The sequence below is a fragment of the Astatotilapia calliptera genome, chromosome 2, assembly GCF_900246225.1.
Source record: "Astatotilapia calliptera chromosome 2, fAstCal1.2, whole genome shotgun sequence".
NCBI classification, from domain to species: Eukaryota; Metazoa; Chordata; class Actinopteri; order Cichliformes; family Cichlidae; genus Astatotilapia; species Astatotilapia calliptera.
Genome location: NC_039303.1, coordinates 6005204 through 6029291, shown reverse-complemented (window position 1 = coordinate 6029291; position 24088 = coordinate 6005204). Strand labels below are relative to the sequence as shown.

Here is a 24088-nt window from a genome sequence, read left to right as displayed (position 1 = left end):
AGGAAGAAAGGAACAAGCTACCCTTTTGAGAGTTGTGCATTTTTCTCTTCCACTTTGTCTTTCTTGGCTCTTGTTCTTGCTTTCTTGATCCTCCCTTTTTGTCTTCACTGTTATGGTCTCTTTCTTCAGATTATTCTCGCCATTTGCGGTCTTTATTATTCCTTTGCTTTCATCACACTTTGAACCATCACACTTTTTAATTTTATTCCCGCTTCCTCTATCTTATTCTTTTTCACTACTCAATTTCCTCATCCCTGTCTTCCATTATCCGTCTTAATGATCTTTGGCCTCCTACTGTCTGATTTAATCTTCCTTCTCCCATCCATTTCACTTTACCTTTGTCTTTCTCTCTCTCTCTCTCTAACATGGTGTCTGTTTTTCACACTTTCCTTCCCTGGTCAAAACTTTTTCCTCGAGGTCTTTGTTTTCCTCAGCTCTTTCTTCCTCATTACCCTTCTTCTTTGTTTGTTTCCTCCTGATGTGTTCATTTTCTTACACCATCTTTGGGTCCTGTGATTTGTAAGGATTTTCCACTTATCATCCTAAGTGGTCTATAATAGAGTGAAACTCTTGACTGGAGTATTTTATAAGCAAATACACACTACCTATCTGCTGCCAATCTTTTCCCTGTGTGGCAGATTTTCAAGCAGTGCCAGCTCCAGGATATATTATCCAAGACTTTGTTCAGAGTGTCATGACTCATAAAAGTGAGCATGATGGAACACTTAACCCTGCTGAACACTGATCATTCTTGGACATTTGGTTGTTTCAATGGCAATACAGCAAGGTCCATAATTTGTTGGACAAAGACGAAGACATTTGTGTAATTTTGTCTCTGTACATCACCACAGTGTATTTTAAATATAACAATAAAAATGTGGTTGCCGTGCAGACTTTAAACTTTAATTGAAGGGGTTTTTACAAAAAAATGTTTAGGAACTAAAACCATTTTTTACATAGTTCACAAAAACTAATTGGAAAATTGAGTAACAAGCAGTTTAATGGCCATGTAAGGCCAGTTTCCTTGATATTTTATTACAGGGCAAACTCTCACAGTGCAAACTAATCATGAGCCGAAGCACACCACAAAAGAAATGCAAGAATTTTTTAAGGCCAAGCAGTGAAAAAATCTTGGATGGGTAAGTCAATTCCACCATCTCAACCAAACAGATCGCTTATCTGATATTTAATACAAAACTAAATGTAGCATTTGGTGATGTCAGTGGGCTCTAGACTTCAAGGGAGTCATTGACTGTAAAGGGTTTTCATCAAAATATTCAAAACTAATCTTATATTTAAAATTATGTAAGTAAGCCTCTGAAAATGGGTGGTTAGGTATAAAAATAACTGTGATCCCTCAACAGTTGATGCAAAAAGTCTGTAAAAGCCCTTGAATTAAAGCTCAAAATCTGCATATAAATCACGTTTGATTTTAAATTCACAGTGTTTGTGTACTGAGGCAAAGTTAAGAAAAATCGATAATCAAATCATCTCTTTGTCAAAATAATGATGGACCTAACTTTAGGTTCTGTAACTAAAATAGGATCAGTTATACAACATTAAATAACAGGACATGGAGAAGGACACTGAAATGCATGTTGGCTGCCACACACATAAATACTGCTAAATTTCTGAAAGAAGGTCATATACATATTACATGTCAGCCTTAGAACAACTATAAATTTTACATTTTTATTAATCAACTTTCCATTTGAGTAAAAATGTGATTGTACTTATATGGGGGGAAAAAAGTCAAATTTATCTCACAAAAATGATTTATGAGTGACAATGTGACAAATCATACTAACGCTAAGTGGGAAGAAGGTTTGTTTTTTGTAATAAAGACATCCTGGATTAATTTCTGTAAAACACACATGGAAGAATAAAATAAAACTGTTGATTTTGGTAATTTGTGACATTACACTGTTGAATGATTGGATGTATCACACCAGGTGAACCAGTCTTATTAGAAACTGGGAATTTCCATTTATTGCTTTCTAAGTGATCAAGAGTCAACCCAGCTTCGTCCTTGAGTTTAATCTAGTAATTAGTATTCAAACTGCATTTCTTGATCAGCAATTAAGCCATCAGATAAATGAGGCATGCAAACCCCAGTCTTCATAATGATTCACTGCTAAATGATCTAATACCATCTAGAAAACATGCTCATGAATTCTCCCTAAAACTTGGCCAAAGCAGTTTTCAGCTCTCATTCACTGCTTCTGATTGGCAGAAGTATTGATTACCAATACTGTCAAACTGCAGCAGCAAGTCCTTACCATGGTTGTTTCTTGGATTGAGCCAAAGCTGTTGATGAAAATGTTCACTCTATCCTCCACAGGAATTCCTGGATTTAGAAAGAGAGAGAAAATTGTAATTTTGAAAACTGTATTCCTTGTGTCTAATAACTGCTTCGCCCATGTCTCAAAGCAAAGCAGTTATCAAGTACTGCTCCTGCAGTTTACAATACATTTGTTCTGTAAATCCATGTAAATGCATTCCTAAACCATACATATTGTACCTAGTGATTTAATTGATTATATTAATGGTCAGGTTTTGTGAAAGGCCCAGCATTGCAAAATAATAAAAATCCCTTCTCAAAATCATCCCATCTTCTTGCCAAGCTCACGCTGTAAACATTTACTGTATATTGGCACCCCTCCCCACTCAGCCTTTTGCATAAACTAATAAAACTGTTGATGAATGCAGACCGCTCACCCTGCTTTGAATAAATTATTTCCTTTGATCTGTTTACTTGAGGCTCACAAGTTTCACTGGATAAATTCTACCATGCAGGTCACAAAATTAATGCACAAGTTATGGCGTGTTATAGAGCTCACATCTTTGTTGCATTAATGTAACAAATCAAACATTAACTTGAATCAATATTCAAAGGTAATGCTGCTATTACTATATTCTATTATTCTATAGGGCCCATAAAAGCAGCTTGCCATGTTACAGCGAAGTAATGCATAAGGCATAGTTTAGTTCTTAATTTGGGAGATTATGATATGGATGCTAATGGATGAGGATTTCAGGCCACCCTGAAATGGAGAGCAGATGTTTGGCTGCTGGACCAGTCGGAGGGAGTGAGGGAGAATGCTAAGTCGGCTCACTACACATCAAACATTAAGTCCCAGATACAGCTCCTGGTGCCAAGTGCCAGAGCAAGGAAACTACAGATCCACCTGAAGACTGGGGAGACGATCAGTCAGACAAAGAGGCCACCAGCCACCTCTTTGTTATTTTCATGGCTGTTTCTGTGAGACAAACATAGTACTCCCAGCAGTGTGATGTGTACAGTACACTATAAACACTGACGATGGATGGTTTTTGGGCTTTGAAAAATGAAAAATGAAAAAGAAATGACTGTACAAAGGTAACAGATGAGGCATGCTTCCACTTCAAAATCAAATTTTTACTTGTGCATTTGTCTGTAAGCTAGCTTTAGCAATTTTGATTAATCTGATTCCTAACCTTAGACAGATTTTAGAAATATCAACTTGTCCTATGCACGAGTGTCTATTAAAATCTGTCCATGCAGCAGTATCGGCAAGAAGTCAACCCAGGAACACAAGCCTTCTGTAACTGTTTAAGCACAAGTTACATTTGCAAGGGAATGCATTTTGATTAATGCCTCCACATTCCTACCTCCAGCATTAAACTCTTAGAAGAAATCTGGAGGTACACATGCACGTGTTTCTTTAATTAGCATGACAGCACTGCAGCTAGAATGTAAATTAAAAACGAGACAGAAACAGATAAAGAGCAGAAAACCTGCCTTTGAAGTTGGGCCTTATTCTGGGATCATAGGTGATCAGTAACCTGTTCAAGATGTTGCTGGTTGAATTTGCAGGGACCCGGGCCAGATCCTCAGATGACAGCTGTCTGCAAATAAAAAGACAGAGAGAGAACTTGAGGCACGATTACATTAGCAGGTCAAATTCCTGGCAGATGAACAGACAAAGTGCACAGTGCACTCACTTCTACTCTGTATACTCTTTGATTAAACTATAACCTGGGAGAGCTACCAGTCTGGGATTAAATTGGCTTTTAAGATTTGGACCACCAAGGAACTGTTAGACTGAGACAATGTTTAGAAATGAAATGTGCTGCTATTATGGGATGTTTCCAGATTATGACTGAGGAAGTTGACAAGATCCCTTGGGCTAATGGAAGACTCTTCTCAACATGCTGAATTTTGAAATATTTGCAGTGTTCATCATCTCAACATGTTTTCATACAAATATATGTTATTGAGCAGTAAACACAGGGCAGTTTAAGTTGTACTGACATTTAATCATCCATAAATAAAACATTTGGGTATGTGAAAAATTCTAAAGGATGCAAAAATATTTCATTTTAAAATCATTCAAGGGTTTTTTAAGATAAATGAGTGAAACGCTTGATCAAAGCACATATTATACTATCTTTATAAAAACAGCACTAGTTCAGTAAGCAAGCCAATAAGTAACCCACTGAAATGATTTTCCCCTGAATGAATCAATCTGCCGCACAGGTGACAAGTATAAATGACTTGTCAAGACAAATAATCTGTTTTTGTGCTATGTAGTTCTTTTTGTTTAAGTCTACTTCAAATGTTCCTACAAAATTGAAAAAACTTAACAGTGCTTGGTAAAAATATCACCAACAACATGACGACAATCAGTCAAACATCATTTGTTTTCATGTGCTTGACTAATGAAAAATACAGTGGGACAGAGAGAAAAGGACGAGGAGGGGATCTGGCAAGAGAGAAAGGGGAAACAAAAATCCTCCTCCTGGGTGGCAATGAATGCTTCTGCCAAAGAATTCCCCCTTCTCAATACATATTATTATGTAAACCTTATCATGCACTGAGGATGGGCTAAAGTGCTACACAAGAATGCTGCGCAGTGTGTATATGTTCAGCGGTTCCCCTGATCAAAGTAAAACCCAATTCCCATCCGCTAAACCGCTTTTTTTCCTCCTCTTTTTTTAAGAGACCTTCCTGACAATCTCAAGCACAAGAGCTAAACTGGAACCAAGTGCTTTAGTTGATCCGCAAAGGCATCTGCAGCATTAAACACAAAGCATGTCATACAGCTTCCACTTGCCAATTTTCTACATCAAACAGTTTATCCCACATTTCAAGACTTCATTGTAGAGACATTTGTTACCATTTAAGGAAGAAGATAGCGCAGCTCTACATTACACTTAACTCAGCGTGCAGGACACAATTACGTCACATTCCTTTTGTGATCTACAGTATTTACATCTATAGTTTAAACCATAACCTGAGAATCACCTTTTGGCATGCACTGAAGAGGCAATGACAACCTGAGATCTATTTATGTGTATGGTGGAGAGACTGAAAAGTAAGATCCATTAGGTGTAAAATAGACAAAGTCCGCCATGCTTCAGCTCCATGCTGAACTGACAACATTGGTCAGGGTTTTTCCTACAAAGGGTAATTGTTGTCCACCCCTAAGATGTTTTACACCCAAATAGAAAAGAGGCACTGTAATAGCCATTCATCCATTTTCTTAACTGCCTAGCCTAATTACAGTCATTGAGGTGGGAGCACCTGGTGAAAACCCACACAGGCACAGGAGAACATTAAAACTCCATGTCCTGGCCAGCAGTTTCAAACCCAGAACCGTCTAGCTTTGAGCTGCTGGTGCTATTCAATGCACCTTCGTAATATGATTTTTCAAACCTACGTTCCTAATTGTTCTGCTATTAGGATAACAACCATTTTACTATCTGTACCCACATACTCATTTTAGGTTTGGCAACATTTTTAGTAGATAAAGGCAGATGGCTTAAACATGAATTGAGATGCTGTATTCAGCTAATTTATCTCCAATTTATTTACCAAATGGTCAGAAATATGCTTCAGAACTAAAATAAATAAAGGCAAGTTTGTGTTTTTAATAGATTTAATAGACCAACACTATAATATATGTATATAGAAAATGTTTTATATGAGGTATAGCCTCCTCTACAAAGGACAGTAGTTCCCCATCTGTCTATTGGCTCCACAAGTGTCCCGATCTGCTGAGGAACTGCTCTCCATTCCTAGATGAGTGCACCATACATTTTGTAATGGTCACTGGCCATGGCTGCCTCAGATGAACATGATGACTAAGTCCTTCCTGACCATTTTCAGTGGAGAAAAATCATATAAATGGTATCCAAGGAAGTCTCTGCATACACTCCTGATCCAAAAAGTAGAGGCGGGCACCGTCCTGACAAACGGTGCCTGCCTCAGCACAGAGCAGGGTGTTTCCATAAGAATCTCTGACTAGTCAAATTTCCACCAAGAACAGTTAGATCCGAAGACGCTCTCATGGACATGTAAGGCTGAAGAAACATCATTAGCAAGAGCTAATGCTGACTGACTGAAGCCAATCAAGCAGAACCAAATTCTACTCATAGAAAATGTTTAGGTTTTCTAAGAGATTAAAGTGAATGGATTTAAAACAGAGATTGCAAACAAATTTCACAACAACAAAACTTACTTCTTTATTCGACTTGTATACAAGAAAAACGTATGCATTACTGTGTATAGAGCCATCAAGCTAACATGCCTAGTCAATACGCCAGAGGCCAATATGACACAGCACGATGTTGTTTATTCCACACGGTACTTACGATGGACAGTAAACATGCTTCCCTTTCTTCTTTCCTTTCTTTGCTCCTTTTTCTTTGGCAAATCCTCCGTCTAAGCAAAGAAAGAGAACTAGGAGAATAATGGCGACCTTCCTTGTGCCCATTCTGAACCTGTGTAAAAGAAAAATAATAATAATAAAAATTGTGAATAAAATGAACATATAAAATAAAAATGGAGGGACAAGAACAAAAGAAATGATTTGGAATTGTGAATCCAATGATTTTTTTTTCACATTCCACAAATTCAGCTGTTATGTGACAGTAATTCTATGGCTTCCTTGTTGGCTAGAGCTTAAAGCTTCAGAGCTTGTTGTTTCCTGAACACTGCAACTTTGCCCCTTACTCTTTTTAACATCATCGATTCATATTTCCTCTAGATGCATGTCACATACAGTAAATGTCTGAAATACAGATGAATCAGTCTGACAAGGTTTAATAAAGCAGAGCAAGTTCAAGCATAAATTCAATCACTGAAGCATTGCACCTGAATAACAATGGTCATTGAGGACTCGTCAGCTGAATGTGACCTTTAAAGGATAGCTGAAATAAATATCGCCTACAATATCCTTCAGTTTAGTCCAGAACTTACATCAAAAAGGCTCAATAGGACTTTTTTCTAAATGTATTTTTTAGATTTCAACAATCATGTTTAGATTTCTAACCCTTGGAGTGTTATGACCAACACTCCCTATTGGTCAGTCATTTCTTACAACATAATACTAAAGTGAAGGCAACTAACAGATAATATGGTCCTGTGTATTTACAGTAACAAAACTATACAAATGCACACTTACACAAACACACAGAGCACTTTTGCATTTCTTGATAGAGGCCATTAATCATCTTGCAACCACAGTACCTGTGTGATTCATTGTCCATCTAGAAGTGTTGCCCTTTCATTGCATTGGGATACTGAGACCAACAGCAAGGCAGCAACACCAGCTTACAAACACACACTCATCCAAACATATATCTTGTGTATTAACTGAGGCCGTCTAGACAGAAATACTCTCTGTCTGTCTCTCTCTCCTTGTCTCACTGCCTTGACCCAGCAACTCCCTGTCTACTCCTTGCCTTCACATCGATCATCATCTTCCTCAACAGAAATCCTTTCCTGAGTGCACTGAGAACTGTACAGAGTGCAATGCCTTTTGGCTCCATGCAAACAAGTTGCCCAAACAAAGACAACATTGGTTTATCGATTTGGAAAATTCCTGAAAACCAGAGGGCTGGATACTACTCGCCTGGCCAGCATAATGTCAAAGCTAATCCACACGTCTCAGATGGCAACAGCTGGAGCAGTGTCAAATGTTGGACTTCACAACTCAACCACATTTCTGAGAAATAATTTCTTATGCAACCTACACATTCTCTATGCAATCTTCCCTGTTAGAGCCAATCTATAGAGAAATAGACCGCTGACTACAGTAACAGATGATCCAACAGACCTGGAACCACTGACGCCTAAAAGCCGGGTTTGCCTCCTGGACTTTTCAGAAAGGAAGACTCATACTCCCGCCGCCGTTGGAAGCAAGTGCAATATCTTGCTGACTTGTTTTGGAAGAGGTGGGTGCGCGAGTATTTGCCTATGCTTCAAGAGCGTCAAAAGTGGACTCAGGTCAGAAGAAATGTAACTGTGGGGGACATTGTAATGGTGGTCGACGAGTCAGCGCCAAGAAGCTCGTGGATGTTGGGGAGAGTTCTTCGTGTATTCCAGATGCTAAGGGTCTGGTGCGGCGTGTGATCATCAAGACAAAGACTAACACCTTAGAAAGACCCATTGACAAGCTATGCTTGATCTGTGAGAATGTCATGTAACTTGGAATGAGATAATACAGTATATGTTCTGATCGGTTACAGGTTTTGTGAAAGATAATTTGAATGACCATGTGTGATACAGGAAGTGTTAATGTTATTTGGCTCTTTTGTAAGTGTTCGCTAATTGTCAGTCTTCACGCCCTCCAATTAGGGGGCTGGAAATGTTAGAGCCAATCTATAGAGAAATATTTTTGATACTGTTTCAGTTATTATGTTACATGTTTAATTTTGTATAATATGTTGTTAAAGAATAAATGCTGCACGTTTAATTTGTGTCGGGTAAGAAAACATTACAGCGCATGTGTGGTAGCAGGTTAGAGTGAGCCAGGACGGCAATGGAAATGTGCGCTGTAGCAGCAAATAGTTTTTTGACCGTGACATCTTTTGTTTGTATGTACGAGTCAGAAATAAATCTGAACAGCTCACATTAAGAAGTGGAAGAATTATTTTTTCGAAGCTTGGGACAGAAATTCGCCACTACATTCCCCTTTGCATTTCTGTAGGTGAAATCTCAGCTTCTTTCCACATTCTACCTGATAAGGAGAAGGATGAAGCAGAGGCATGTATACAACTAGTATGCATCGCACTGTAGCGAATAAAAGAGTCTGAATACCAAATAAGACATATTTGAAATTCTTGATAGTGCTGAACATTATCGCACTGGTTCATAATATTTGTTGGGATTGTGAAAGCTTAATCCTTATGCATGTGTCTTCTTATCATAGTTGCATTATTTTGTCTTCTTTTGAAGTGTGCACCTATACAACTTGAAGAGAGAAGTTAGTGATCTGCTTTTGTCAAAATATATCTATTTTGACATCTCTTTTGGGTCCCAGTCCCAAAGTGGAGCTCAGAGAAGCCAGTCGATATATAATTGTGTACAATCAAAATTAAAAAACAAAACAAAACCCTCAATCACGCGTCCACCCAACTGATATTAAAGCATAAATATGAGTTCAGCTGAAACTATAACTCGACCTTGGCACTGTCTGACTCATCTGTGTGCCACCACTGAAGAACATTGCCCTAGCTCTGTTTTACTAGGGGCAAAGTTAAAACGGCAGAGGCTTTGTCATGCAACGGCTGACAGTGACTCAAGCGGGCTACATGGTTTGCCCTACGGGTCATGGGATAATAAACAATTAAAGCCAATCTGCCACTAGAGCACAGTGTCTTTTTTTTTTTTTAAGATTCTGGACATTAAACAAAACACCTAAAATTATTTCTGCCGGGAAGAGGGTTTACATTTAGGTAAATAAACGAATACTTATTTATTATATTAATGTTGATGATATAACAGTCCGGCCATGTCATTTGGTGGAACTGAGATATGTATATAAGTATAGGTCATATTCCTGGTAATATCACCACTTAAAACTAGATTATTTATTACTGCTTAATCCAATAATCCACGAGGAAAGGCCTCAGATGTATTCAAGAAAAATACTGAAATGGAACCAAAGAAAAATAAATCCGCACACTGCCGGTGCTCTCACAACCTGTGGCTGCACGTCGCATTCGGTCTCTTTCTAACAACAGAAAAGTAAGTAAGAGAGGCTGACACTCGCCCGAAGCCTGAGCATCAGAAGAGCAGAGGATACAGCGACCACCATGACGGGGGTGGGTGGGGGATGCAGAAAGAAGATGCCAACACATATGAACACGAGCATGCGATTTCACTACATGCGAGCGCACGCTATGAACATAAATAACACAAAGTCATCTCTCGCGAAACACGGTACGCAGTTCTGCTTACCGTTTGGCTTTGTCACCTGTCAATTCCTCAGAAATCTCGATCCACTCAAGCTGACTGTGAAAACAGTGGTTAACAGAGCTTCCACGACCATTCGCTCCCTTTCTTTTCCATTTTGTTTCCGTCTTCCTGCACTGAAGCGATTAGTTCAATTGGTTTGAGGGGAAAAGTTACATCTCGGCAAATTGCCAATTTTTTTTTTTGTTGTTGTTTTGGTTTCCGAGCCCGTTTGTTGTTATTTTTAAATCAACGTGTATATGGCTGCTGCCCTTTCGCCTTAGCTTGGGATGCCCAAGATGGAGGCTTGCGTGTACCTGTCATGCAACATGCGCAGTAGCGGCTGCACAGAACTGGAGAGCATCATTCCCATCAGCACCACGGACAGCCGCTCCCCGCCTCCACATCCACAGCCGCTGCTAGACGGAGACGTGACGTGACGGCAGGAAATAAAAGCTCTCTTTCACGGGATAGACGCAAACGCATCACTACTTATGGCTGGGACTGAGTGGTATTTAGCAGCAGATGGATGAAAATAGAGAGCGCTTTATTAGAAATTATGAATCCAATAAGATACTCAAGCTTCTATTTCTATGTATTATGTAGTAATAGACTGTGTGGTAATCATGTGCCGTAGTATGACCTAGACTATTTTAGATGTGAGATAAAAAGCTGATTTTTTGTATATGTGAAAATATGACTCATTAAATCAGTGACAAAGAAGATAAAACAATATAGTCTGTGTTTCTATCATCCAGATAAAAATGATGACTGCTTTAATTGCATAATGCAGAAGTCTCAAACATATTTTAGTTTGTAGGACACAGAGCAATCTGATCTCACGTATTTTGGTGTAAAGAATCACAAACTCATTCTGAAGATGTTCATATTTCATAAACATTTACATTCCCTGCTTCCACATCCTCAGCTGCTGCTAATGTACACAACAGACGCCATACAGTCTTATATATTTTGAGTAAAATTTTCATTATTTCCACATTAAGGCAGCCCACTGTCGATGCAAAAAGTATCACCACAATGAAATGCATTGGCACAGCTTCTTGGCTTAACCATCTTTGGTGTGATATAGCAGACCACTGGTGATGTCAAGACGTCAGAGTTGAATGTAATTCAGAACTCTGGCTCAGTGTTGACAGAAAATCTTATGACTTTTGGTCTCAGTGTCCCCGTGCAATGAAAGGGCCTTTTTTGTGCGTGTGTGCGCCTGTGTGTGTGTCTTCAACAACTGTACTGTACTGCGAAACATCTTGAGCCACCCCTCATCTCTTTATATTTTTGGGGAAAATGGGAAATTGATGCAGCAATTTATTGAAACATGTGCAATCACACATGGAAATACAGCACAGAAGGCAAAAACAGAGTTTGTGCAAATTTAACAAGCTCGAAAGTAAATATTTGGTATGACCACTTTTATTCTTCAACACAACCTATACTCTGTTAGGAAGGCTCCCTTGTAATTTCTTTCATTTGTCTTTGGGAATAGTTTTCCAAGCTTCTTGAAGGACATTAAAAGCACTACTTATGATGTTGGCTGCCTTTTTTGGGGAAGGGGGTTCCATGCAGGTATGCTTTTACCGCACTAGCAGTATGTTTGGAATCTATGGATATGTTTGTGATAGGCTGTTAGTAATAAAGTGTGGTTCTGGTTCATCCTTCAAGTGAGGTGCATTTTCTTTGTTACACAAATGTTTCATAGGTCAGTGTTAAGTGGTTGAACAGAATAAATAAATACATAGATACATTAATCTTATGAAAATCCTCGGGTACAAGGACTAGACTGAAAATGACTGATAAGATGGTCAATGTCACAAAAAACTTTGGAAGACCTTGAAAACTATGGAGAACTATTACTTAAGACCACTTTAATAATTGCAAGTCTGACTCTTTGGAAGCAAAGTGTTAAAAAAATGGTTTCACGGCTCAAGACTTTTGCACAGTACTGTATGTATTTACACTTAGATCCACCACTGAACTACAAAAATGCTTTGTTTTTATACATGTCTTAGATTGTCACACAGTTTTCATTGGAAGATGGGGAAGGGAACTTAGAAAAATGGAAACTTGAACATCTGCGAGTTCATATTGGCTAAACTGTGTCTCCTAATGGGAGTGTGATGCACTATAAAGTTACTAAAAGCCCCAGAACAACTATTTAATGGACTTCTGGTTCTCAAATGTTGTTATATCTAAATTCAACAATTTGGATTTGCCTGCTACATCTGTGCTGTCAGCTTGTTTGTTAAAACACATTTAAGATTTATGGCAGGATGAAATGTCTTTTTCCTTTTGCTGTGGAGTAATTGCTGTTTATATCCAGATTGAACACCTGAAAAAATAAATGAAACGGAGAATGGGTATATTAATGAATGCAGATCTTAAATCATAACCATTGACTGTGACAGAGTCACCATTAATTTTTAAATTCAGTCAAAAAGCTATTGTACGTAAAGTCATTTTATGGATCATATATAAGACTTTTTACATGTTTTTTGTTGAGCTTTCCGCTGGTTGTAAATAAATATTAATCTAAAAATGTCTGATGGTACGGCCTTTTGTATATGTCTGTGAAAGAAAAATGCTTAGCGTGACTATAATATCCTCAACATCTAAAATCTAAGAATTTTCATTCCAAACACAAGTACTGTAAAGTATGTTTAGGCGGGTTACTGTACCTGCCAGTCACTTTAAGGATTTTATTTTTTTAAAGAATTTAATGAAAAGCAGAAAAAACTGAACACTGACAGTATAATGGCAGGGTGTTATTAAATGTTAAGGATTAAAACAATGAATAGTTGAGCCATAGTTTCCACGTTTAATTTTTATTTATTGAAATGGTTCATGTAAAGTTGTTGTTGACTATTGCAAAGAAATCTGTCTTTAAAAATAGGTTTTTGCCAGAGGTTTCTTCCTGTTAAAAGGGAGTTTTTTTCTTCCCACTGTCGCCAGAGTGCTTGCTCATAGGGGGTCAAATGATTGTTAGGTTCTCTTTGTAAGTATTATTGTAGGGCCTACCTTACAATATAAAGTCCCTTGAGGTGGTTGTGATTTGGCGCTATGTAAATAAAATTGAATTGAACTGAATTGAATAGGTCACAAAATAACTGATAATCTGGTGGATGATAAAGAGGGCTTCCTATTTACCTTTCATGTCTGCACAGATTTGAATGTTTTTCTAAGAAAAAACCCACATACATTAAGAGGGAAGGTAACAGTAAGTTTGATTTTTTTTTTTGTTGTTGTTGTTCTTTAAATAGAAAAAAAGAAAAATCCACTGAGCTGATTTTCCCCACAGTTTTGAGCCATATCTCATGCATCATTGTGTCAAACAACTTGTGCGGTCTCCCCAAAGATGATCCCCGTGGTATGATCTTGATTGACAAGGCATTCCATTTGCATACACAAATTAATCAGTACCATATGCATAGAGATTAATGATTTATGTCACAGGGCAAAGCTCTGGTGTTACAATAAAGAGGCAGCCATTCAAGCACAAGGATTCTTCTGTGTTGTTTAGAAAAATGTTCGCTAGCCAGCTGGCTATGAGCCACGAGTGTGATGGACAATCCTATGCCATTCCAGAAATATGTCAGGCTGGATTGAAACAATCTACTGTGGTATAATACAACCTGGCATGAAAACCACATTTCTGCTACCACTGCAGCCCTGAAGAGTTATATGTGTTGTCACATCAAAAAGGAGTTTTTGACAGATCAAGAGACAAAGAAGTGTTACTACTAAGCAGCTTTATTTGTTTATTTATTTACTGTGTGCTGCTTAGTAACATGTTTGTTTTCATCTCAGAAGGATGGATCATTCTTTAACTAAACCCAGAGTAGCTTTGCTGACAGCACTTTAATTCAATGATGATGTAAATTTTTTGGAAGACGAACGGGTACATGTCATAGGAGCTGAGATAAGAGCAGTGAAAATGAATAAAAACTTCATGTAAATCATGAAGGATGGAGATAAAACAATATTTATTGCAAAATACAATACATCAGTTTCTGAAGAACATGTGATCTTTCTATTAAGGTGACTGCTGTCAAAATTACAGCTACAGACATTTTCCTATTTTACTATGTACAAGTAAAATATATTTCAAACTATATGAAGGTCTGCAACATGTTCATTAGTACATTCAAAAGGTAGTACACTGACACATACGAGGATTAGTATCTTCCAACTTCCAGTTCCTGGTTTATTGATTAAAGTCTTTTCTCTCTGCATGTCTGGCCTGTACACATATATGATCTTGTCAGTATCTATTTTACATTCAAGCAGCATGCTCATACGTCAGTAAAACAATAGATAAGGAGAGAAAATTCATCATTACACTGTCCTGGATTCCAGTTCAGTAATGTATTGATGAACTTTGGCAGTGTAATATGAGATCCTTGGATCATTAAATAAGCAGAATGCTATCATGGAAACTGAGTCTTCCTTGTCAGCAGTGCTACAGTATCCAAAATTATGATGGAGGCATCGAGCCAGAAATCTGTTAAGAAGGAGAGTTCCTTTCAAATATGTTTGGATCACTTTCCTGAATAAGGATTGTGTAAGAGGGGAAATCCTGAAGGACAAAAAGCTCTTTCCAAACTGAAATGTCTAACATAACTAAACGGTTACAGTGAATCAAGATTTTTAATTTTTAATTTTTTTAGCTATTCTGTTTTAGTTGATTCCAGCAAGATTAACAGCAAGATTATTTTTTTTAGGTTTTCAATGCATGTGTTCTCAAAGTAAAAATCTCGTAGATATCCAGCCAGGTGTTCATCCCAGCTGCACTACCACACTGCAGACATTCATTCTTTCTCATTTTCAGGGCATCAAGCAGCAATAACAAATGTAGTCAGACAGCATTATTAAACTTATAATTGGATTTAAACTGAATTATATTCAGGTTTTGCTGTGGAGTGAACTCAGCTAAGCGATTATATTGGACAGCAGTGTATTTGATTTTGTGTAATTTATGCACAACTGAAGCCAAACTGAAGTCATGCACTTCAATACTTTTTGAATGAATGAATATACTGTATGTACAATATTACTGATGATCAGTTTACCACTTAAGCATATATTTATTTCTACTACAGCACGCTTTAGAAGAAGCAGCATTGTGTCCCTGAACACCTGAACATGATAAGCACATCTGATTCGTTTTAACCTGGAAATATCTTGAATCATCAGATAAAATATGCTTCCCCTGGTGGAATAAAAATAAACAAATTCCACACCCCTTGCAGTATCTTTAGGAATTTCAAGGGGCAAACATTGCCTGTAGCTCTGAGGGGCACCACCAGGGGGCTCTGGTCTCAAAGCCAAGTACAGCCAGGGGCAATTATTGAAACTTTTCACTTATCAACATGAGACCTTAATGTCCATAAAACACCAGAATGTCTCTGATATAAAAGTTTGACTGCGTGCTGAAGGTCAGTATGCCTTTTAGAGGATGAATATGATGATATAACAGCTGATCAGGTACAGAGATAGATATATGTTTGTTATGTATGGGTGAGTAAATAAAATGATTTACTGGACTACACAGATAAAGTTCATGCTGCTGCAACAACTGGTTTTACAGTATAAATTAAGTAATTTAACATTTTCATTCACTTGTGTTTCTCTTCACCACAAAGGTGTTTTTAAAAAAAAAACAAAAAAACAAAAAAAAAAACCTATGACAGATGTGTTTTCTAATGGTGACTGATGTTTGAGGGCATTTGTTTGCTTGACAGAATGCATCTCATAACAGCAAGCAAGTCTAAGGGGATTTAAGCAGTATACGATGAGTGTGAATTCTCCATTGTATACATTTCCACTTGCACTCTGCTCAGTGGACACAGAGCTCTCCTAGCTGGCTTGTCTCTGCATGTTTGGCGTGACCCAAATAGCCTAACTTGTTTCTAATTTCCTCTGTTTATTATATTTCTTTGTATCAAAGACTTTGCATTTCACAAGACCACCATGGAAGCGGCAATCAAATGTGGACAACAAGACAAAATACCCAGCTTTTACAGACAAAACCTCATGGGGTGAATGAGTGTGTGTGTTTTTGTGAAAGAGAGAGGGATTCCACGATGTGAAGTGCTGACATCTGCTGCAGGCGCTCGCAGGGCTGGAATGTGATACCCTCCTTTACACAAAGGGCCTTGGCCCTTCCAACAGGCACATGAAGACCTCTATATGCCCCTCTCCACAGGGGCAACACAAGTATGAAATGACTGCATCAATGTCCCACGCCTTCTTTCCTGAGCCATTAACTTGGATTAAAACCACAAAAGCTTCCCTTCTTACCTTGATGCTGGAGAGATGGTTGCTCTATATTCTCTTTAAGTTGGTAGTTTCTAAGCTATGTGAGGCTGGGGGTAAATTGCTGCAGCATTGCATCATGCGTCTGGCTCAATGGGTTCAATATGTCTCCAGCTCCCCTTTGATTGTTGTGTCTGTGCTGCAGCAGACTTACCATACAGCGGGGGATACACTGTTGCATTTTGCCAACAATAGGATGGGAGGAACCACATAAAACACAGTTGATGAGGTACAACATTGTGCTGGGGAGAAAGGAAATTGGGAACAGGAGGGAGTATTGTTTCAAGCGGTGTCTCTGCTTTGATATGACAAATTGAGAACCTTAAACATTTCCTTCCACAGAAACATTCCAGGGGAGCACAAAACTGCATGTTAAAAAGTTTTCTTTTGGGGCGCATTTATCTTTCATTCAGTGAATCAAGGTTTTAAACAATTACTCAGTGGTTAAACAATGTTACTTAGGAATGTTATATGGAAGGTTTTAGTCTGAATCATGGGACTCCTGATGTGAATATATACTGTGAACTGCACTGTATATATTATACATTGGATGGATCATGATTTAATGGGATAAAAATGCAATCGGGCCATGGTGTTGTAGTCCAGTAAAATAAGCAGAGAAACAGATAAAGGACTAGTAAGACAGTGGGTACAACTGGTGTACACACAGCAGAAAGTGAAATGTGTCCCTTAAAAAAAATCCAGAAATAGCCTAAAATGTCTCCTTCACATTTTTGTATCTCTACTCTTATATCTTTATATTTACAATATATCGTTTAATCTGGTGTTATAGTGTTTTAAGTTATTCTGTAGTTTTAAAGATATATTTCCAAAAGTATTACCGCTTATGTAAACCTTATCCTTAACAACAGACTGTGTGATCTCGGGAGGCTGAAACTTTTGGCTAGAAATTATTTGAAAAGTGCGCAACCATCAAACAAACAAAACAAAAACAAAACAAAAAACGGACCCGTAAGGGAGTGAAACACCTCGTTAAACCAGGCAGCAACTGAATAGTTAACATCCTGGGAGTTTCCTCCGCTGAGAAGTTGTACTTTATGTATAGCACCTGTTGTGCGTCAGTTGCCAGTCTCCAAAAAGCCAACCCCGGGCGCGCAGCGATATTTTATCTCAGGCTCCAAGTTATGACTCTAGACCGCGCCAGAAAACAGAAAACGTCTCGGTGTTGCGAATGGTTTCAAAGTACAGGCTGTATCAAGTTGCTTCACTCTCTCGCTGTCTCTGTGTGTGAGCCTTTGCTGTAATGCGTAAAGATCTGCAGGGATTTATCAGACGGAGTGAAGAACGCACCGTGGACGCGCGCTTTCCCCAAAATGCGACTGTGTCTTTCTAATGTTCTCGTCGCGTAGATTATATGCGTGCATAAGGGTGTTTTTTATAACTAATACCGGGATTATAGCAACATAAAACTAAACTTTGCTCAACTTCCCATTGAACCAACAGGTGCGCATTTGCTCTGCGCAGCAGCGGCAGGTTCGGAACCTCCGCAGAGGAGTCGTTCTAACTTCTCAAGTTAAAATTTTGTTCCCGAACTTTCCTCCGAAGGACTGATGCTTAAAATTAAGTGGATTTTACTCTGCGCTTATCCTCTCCAAATGTGTCCGAAACAGCACTGGTGCCCTGTAAACGACGCATGTGTGTGGTGATACAAACCGTCCCGTCTACAGCGCTTTGTGATCGCCGGCTACCACTCATCCAAATGATCCTTCCATTAATATTCCTTCTTGCATCGCTTCTCCAACAATATGGCTCGGAAGCTGAATCAAGTCATGTCAGCAAATTTCCCCTACCAAGCGTAAAGGAGCAAAACGGTGAGTTTCGATGCATTCTAGTTCATTCTTAAAAGTTCAAACTTTTGAATGATTGCTCACACAACCTAGATGCTCATTCTTACTGGGCTTAAAGACATTCCTTTCAAAAAGTACATCTTTTGAATGAATAGAAGCATTTTATTTAGTTCAACCAGTATTATCCAGGATAGGAAGTGCAGTATTACCCTTTACCTTTAAGCGTACCCCGTATGCTTAAAAGGAGAAACCCTTCTGAAATTCCTTGCCCCTCGGGAGAAGTTTTTCTTGTGATCATAAAAAAAGGCTCCATTCATTCAGGAGCAGTCACTCAGGGCGATGTAATTTGGGGCTCATGTGAAATGACTCCAATGAACTTCACTAATTCTGAAATCCTTCCCCCCATTTTTCCCTGTTTAATTTTATTTCCATGCTAATGACAAGAGTATAACTGTGTTTAGCTAAGTAAGTAAATAATTAGCCTCCAGTGATTGTTTTGCCATCATGGGGAATTTGACAGTCTTTGTTGTTCTTTGTTGTTGTAAGCATCTTTCAAATCTTAATTTAATACTTAAGATTGTGTATTATGATTATTAGTTTTGGCTTATTTTAAGTTTTATATCTTGATCCCTTATATTCCCAGTGCTGACATTATCTCTTCATAACAAACTTTATATGTCCTGCATATGAATGACAAAGGTTTATAAGAATTACAAAAGAAGCCAAGACATGCTGGTACAAGAAATGTAAGTCCAAAAAGCTTGCCATAGAATAGTTTATGTGTGACCGATCCTGTGCATGTGAGCCTTTTAGTCAGGAGTCCTAAAATGTGATGTTTGATTATTATTTTGCTTATGTGAAGCACATAACAAGTCGTGACATAGAAGCAGACTATGTATCACATAGCTTAAAGTACCTATATCTTGTAGATATGGTTAATCTTCATACATTTCTTGATCTTCAGTAACCAGTAGGTTTGACTCGACTTGTGTGAGGGCATGCAGCTCTGACTTCACTACAGTAACAGTCAGGGTTGGGAAATCAGAGCCTCCTGGTGGGATATCCAGGTTTAATCAGGACGGCTGAGAAAGGAAAACAACAGAGAGGAGGGAGGGAGGGCAGGGAGAGTGATGAAGGAGGTGGAGGGGAAGTGTGGTGGGGGAGATGTTAAACTGTCAAGGAACTCTTTAAAAAGGCGGTCACACTTTGGCTGAGGGCAAAGCTGGCCAGACCGTCTGTAACCTTTGACTGGAGTGTCTGAGTGCTCTATTCTGCTGTGCTTGATTGCAGATGCTCTGTGAGACAATTTGATATCGATCTGACGGAGGGGAGAAGCCAGACCTGTCTGGCATGTTTAGTAGTAGTTGCCTGGAGAGTTACGGTCCCCAGTCGTATTAAACTTGGCAAGCGGCTGCTGATGACTCCATAAGATATCAGAGGGCACCATCTCCCATTGAGAGCCAGAGCTGTGCAGAGTAACCATCTGTCACAATGAATGATTTGGACAAAAACTCTCAAAATGAACTCTAAAATCAAAATTCTGTGTCTTGGGGTAATAAATAACGTCAACATTTCTTTGCTCCACTGGTGAGAATAATGTTACAGTGTTGTGCATGTCATTTTTATGTGTTTGCCACATGACTATAGGGTTTCATGGTTATTAAGAGGAAACACTGCTAAAAATGACTTCTCCAGGCACTACAAAGAAGCTGTGTAGTGTAAGGTTTTGAAAATGAAATAGCGCTGAAGGAAAGTACATGTATCAATCTAGCTCAAGCGCTACCCCAGCCTTTGGTCTTCAACATATTGTTTTATTAAAGGTAAAACAACATTGCTGTTTCTGAAAAAGTTAGAAACAACAATGTTGTCCTGTTTTTGCCAGAAAGGCAAAAACAGCCTACCTCTCTGGAATGAAGCAAATAACATCAGAGGATCGGATCCAGCGAGTATTACTTTCATTCTCAAGCATTTGCAACAGGAAATCAAAAGTTTATATCATCATAAAACACATTTTATATGAGACAGGATTTTGATTTGTGATGAAACAACAGGATTCACAGTCTGTATACTATGATGTAGCACTGATTGACTTATTATTTAATAGCCTACAAGCTTGTTTCATTATGCAGTGATGGCCTGATACCAGTTGTCAACACTGCAAACCCAGCTAAAGCTCCATCTCAGCTTCCCGATCACACAGGTCATCTCAGGGGCACCTCTTATATCACTTCTCCGAGATAAGTGGTTTGCCTTCTCTTTCCCGTAGAAGGCCATGTTTTTTTTGCCAAGGCCACCCATAAGCAGAGAGCCAGATATTTTCAGAAAAATCCAGCAACAGATATTTGTAGGAGATGCGGATTACCTGTGATATTCCCACATAACCCCCCGAGCACCACTGGAGGAAGGTATGCACCACACTAGACCTGCCAATGATCACAGAGGCTGCTGTTCCGCTAAAGATTAAGAGATTAGAGGGAGGACTGGGGTCATAAGGATCAACGGCCTATGGGGAACATATGCAGTGTACCACTTATACATAGATGGAGGACAGAGGAGCATTATACATTCAGTGGATTATGATTACGATGTAGACAAACAAGACATTTGCACCGGGAACATACTGGGTGGCCTCGTATGAATCGTGACTTTTTCAGGTGTAACATAGAATACAATATTTGTTTATTCTCCGATAGCTGAGAACAGCTGTTAATAGCATATTTGTAGAGTAGCAAAGGAGGAGGAGTCCTTTTGGTTGCCGGCAAAATCCTATTCATTTAAGTGATTGACAGCTAAAGTACTTCTAAGGCTTGCCTAGCCACAGTATTTAAAAGATTACCAACTGCCTTGAGAAATACTTGGTAATTTAATAAAGAGTCAAAGATCTTAGCCTGTGTACAAAATCACTTACGGCAAGAAGTAAATTGCAACTCCTAAGAAGCATTTTTGTAAGAAATATTTCATCATAGAGCTGAAACGTTTATACTGAAACTAAATTAAGTTTAGTTTATCTGGCTGAGTGAAAGCACTTTTTGACTTTGGGTCAACTTTTATTCAAGGATTAATGCATCTAAAAACTTTAATTGTACTCGGTGGAGCAGGTGTTCATGACAGAGCTTTAAATTTGTATCTTTCTCTGTCTAAAGTTGAAATCATTTTAAACAGCTGACACAATGAAAATATAGTAAAAACATAAAAACCTAATATAAAATCACTGTCCCACTCTTTATGGTGAAACAAGCATTTCATACAAATTATGATACTATTATGCCATCTCATATCATATTGTACAGTATGCGTATTGTGTAATTGTTAAAGTTAAGAAGAAGTATAATGTCTTTGTTTTTGTTTTGTTCTCAGCCCACTGTTACAAAATCTGCCCTGACAAGACCAAACATAGTCATTTGTAATGGGTCAAGCCTCTTCTACTAAATGTGACCAGCTGGCATTCATGTATCCACCATGTTATTTTAAGTGGTTTCCATAGTGCTTAGCTCTGGGTTCAAATATGAAATTACAACTATGACTCTGAAACCAGTCAAACAAAATGTGCCTGCCTTGGAATTTCAACTCATTCTTTTATACAGGTTAGATGTTTCCTGACCCTGGGAAAGCTTGTTTCCACTTAGGGGGATCCGTGCTTTGATGGATATGCTTGAATGAATGAATGCAGCACTATGCAGTTAATCATTGTATTGGGCAGTGGAATAGCAGCTGGTATGCTTGTCTGAATTAAAACCATCAAAGAAAATGGATGGCTTGAATGTTCAATAAACTCAGTGGGAAGCATAGAGGGCAGACGTTACACCAAGGAGATCACTATAGTGAGATGAAAAACACAATTATAAGGAGGTTTATCAGGGTTTTTATTTGCTGACTGAACGTGATGGATTTTTTTCATTTATACAAACGAGTTTGGCTTCTTTTCCCTGTCTAATATGGAAGTCACTAAATACACCAGCTTCTGAATAACCATTTAGTGTTAGTAAGAGAAAGAAAAATGCACTTATGTGAATTTTCCACAACAGTAGCAGTAGAAACCACTGGATACAAGCAGGTCTATATCTTCTGGAAAGAGGAAATTTTCCCCTCAACATCTCACTCCAGAGTGGGGGACCCTGGATAAAAGTGTCTATGTTTTTCCTGTCAGCACTATTTGAACATGGAGTGCTGTATTTGGCAAGCAAAGCATGCCACCGCCTGCCTGCTGTTTGTCATTTCAGGCAGCCAGTGCACCGTCTCTCCCACCACCTCAAGAGGCTTTCCGGGGGCTCTGGGTCATAGGTTTAAGCTCTAGTGAGGAAAAATAGTATCTATAGAAACCTATTCTGTCTTTTCTTGGCTCGGTGTTTGTGAATTTTTCTTCACTGCACACAATGCTTTGGCTGCCAGTGGTATAATGAAGACCATTTTGTTATACAAACAAAATGCATGAGGGGGAAGGGGACTAATACCTTAAAGCTACTTTCCACTGCTCCTTATTCATAAGGGGTCACCACAGTGGGTAGTTCCACAAATTTGATTTGGGAGGTTTTTGCACCAGATGCCTTCCTGATGTAAACGTCAAGGGATGTGCATCCCCTCTTTGGAGAACAAGGGGACTGAAACCTCGTTCTCCAAAAAAAACTAATCACTTTCATTGCCTCTTTGCAGCAGCACATCAAGAAACAGTAAAATAGTGAACCACATAATGTTTTTGTGTCAGTTTTACACACATAATTTGACTTTATTTGAAGATTTGCTTCTCCCAACCTGTTAACTGTCATTTTCCTTTTAGCTTAGCTTTGACTTCAACCAGTCACTGCAACCTGTTCTCCACCCCAAAGGCTTCAAATTGCATTGCACTGGCTAGTCTTTTTCATGCATTTTTCATCATGCATCGTGGTGCTATAAAGTTCAATCGTCCCTCAGCATATTAAATGGATTCACTTTCATTAAATGGATTGCAAGAAAATGCTCTGCTTGTGCTGCAAGGAAATGATGGACAAACCTGTTGGATATGGCGGAACTTTGTTTTGGTGGTTAACGTGAAAGGTTATGGTTTAATACAAACAATAGTGTTTTTATAAAACTAAACACACAGTGTGGGTGCTTAAATCTAAAAGAAAATTCACAGAAAAGACAAAGTTGAAAAAAAATCATATACAAAAAGCAAACTGAAGAGATAATAATAGCAATCCAAGCTGGGACTTGAATTCCTGTCTTCTGATTTAAAGCACTGTGATTATGCTATGAGCCTTTCAACTTGCCTCCTACCTTTTGGGCTTTTATTATTGCTTGTTTCTTCCTTTTGAGGCACAATAGTAAGGGATCATCCACTGCATTACAATATGATGAGAACAAATTCTTGAAATAGCAACAGTATGTAACAAGTAGGAAGTAACAACGAGTTGATCTTTGAGGGAACAACTTGGTCTCTTAACAAAATCTGATTTTCTGTGTACATGGAAACAACCTTTTCTTTCTATCTAATGATTTCAACGATAGTACTAACTAATTAATGTCTAACTGATAATAGAATAAAAGGAAAAAATGAGCAGTTTTTTCAAAACATCCCACAGTTATTCATTCATTACTCCCCATGTAAAAGACATTCAGTAGTTTGGTCAACAGCAGCAATTCCTACTATTCAGCATTATTTTAAGTATCACTGAGAGATACATGGAAGCACAAAGGTAATCTTCTATAAAATTGGATCCAAGTCATCATGGGATGCAGCTGAAAGTACTGA

General features: G+C 38.4%; 2 protein-coding genes across 3 annotated transcripts in view; one reads left to right on the top strand and one right to left on the bottom strand.

Moving 5' to 3' along the window:
- The window catches only part of glrbb (glycine receptor, beta b), a 32210-nt gene extending 21533 nt beyond the window's left edge, over window positions 1-10677 (bottom strand). The window contains exons 1-4 of one of the 2 annotated variants that reach the window (XM_026182690.1): window positions 10229-10677; window positions 6637-6765; window positions 3782-3888; window positions 2280-2347 (exon numbers count right to left, since the gene is read on the bottom strand). In XM_026182690.1, the coding sequence (XP_026038475.1) occupies window positions 2280-2347; window positions 3782-3888; window positions 6637-6758 (297 nt within the window). In that variant the 5' untranslated portion in view covers window positions 6759-6765; window positions 10229-10677. The remainder of the gene's footprint in view (window positions 1-2279; window positions 2348-3781; window positions 3889-6636; window positions 6766-10228) is intronic. The other variant, XM_026182684.1, reaches the window with a different exon arrangement.
- Window positions 10678-17652: 6975 nt separating this feature from the next.
- The window catches only part of pdgfc (platelet derived growth factor c), a 48559-nt gene continuing 42123 nt past the window's right edge, over window positions 17653-24088 (top strand). Inside the window, exon 1 of the mRNA XM_026182670.1 lies at window positions 17653-18384. Coding sequence (XP_026038455.1) covers window positions 18207-18384 — 178 coding nt within the window. The 5' untranslated portion in view covers window positions 17653-18206. The remainder of the gene's footprint in view (window positions 18385-24088) is intronic.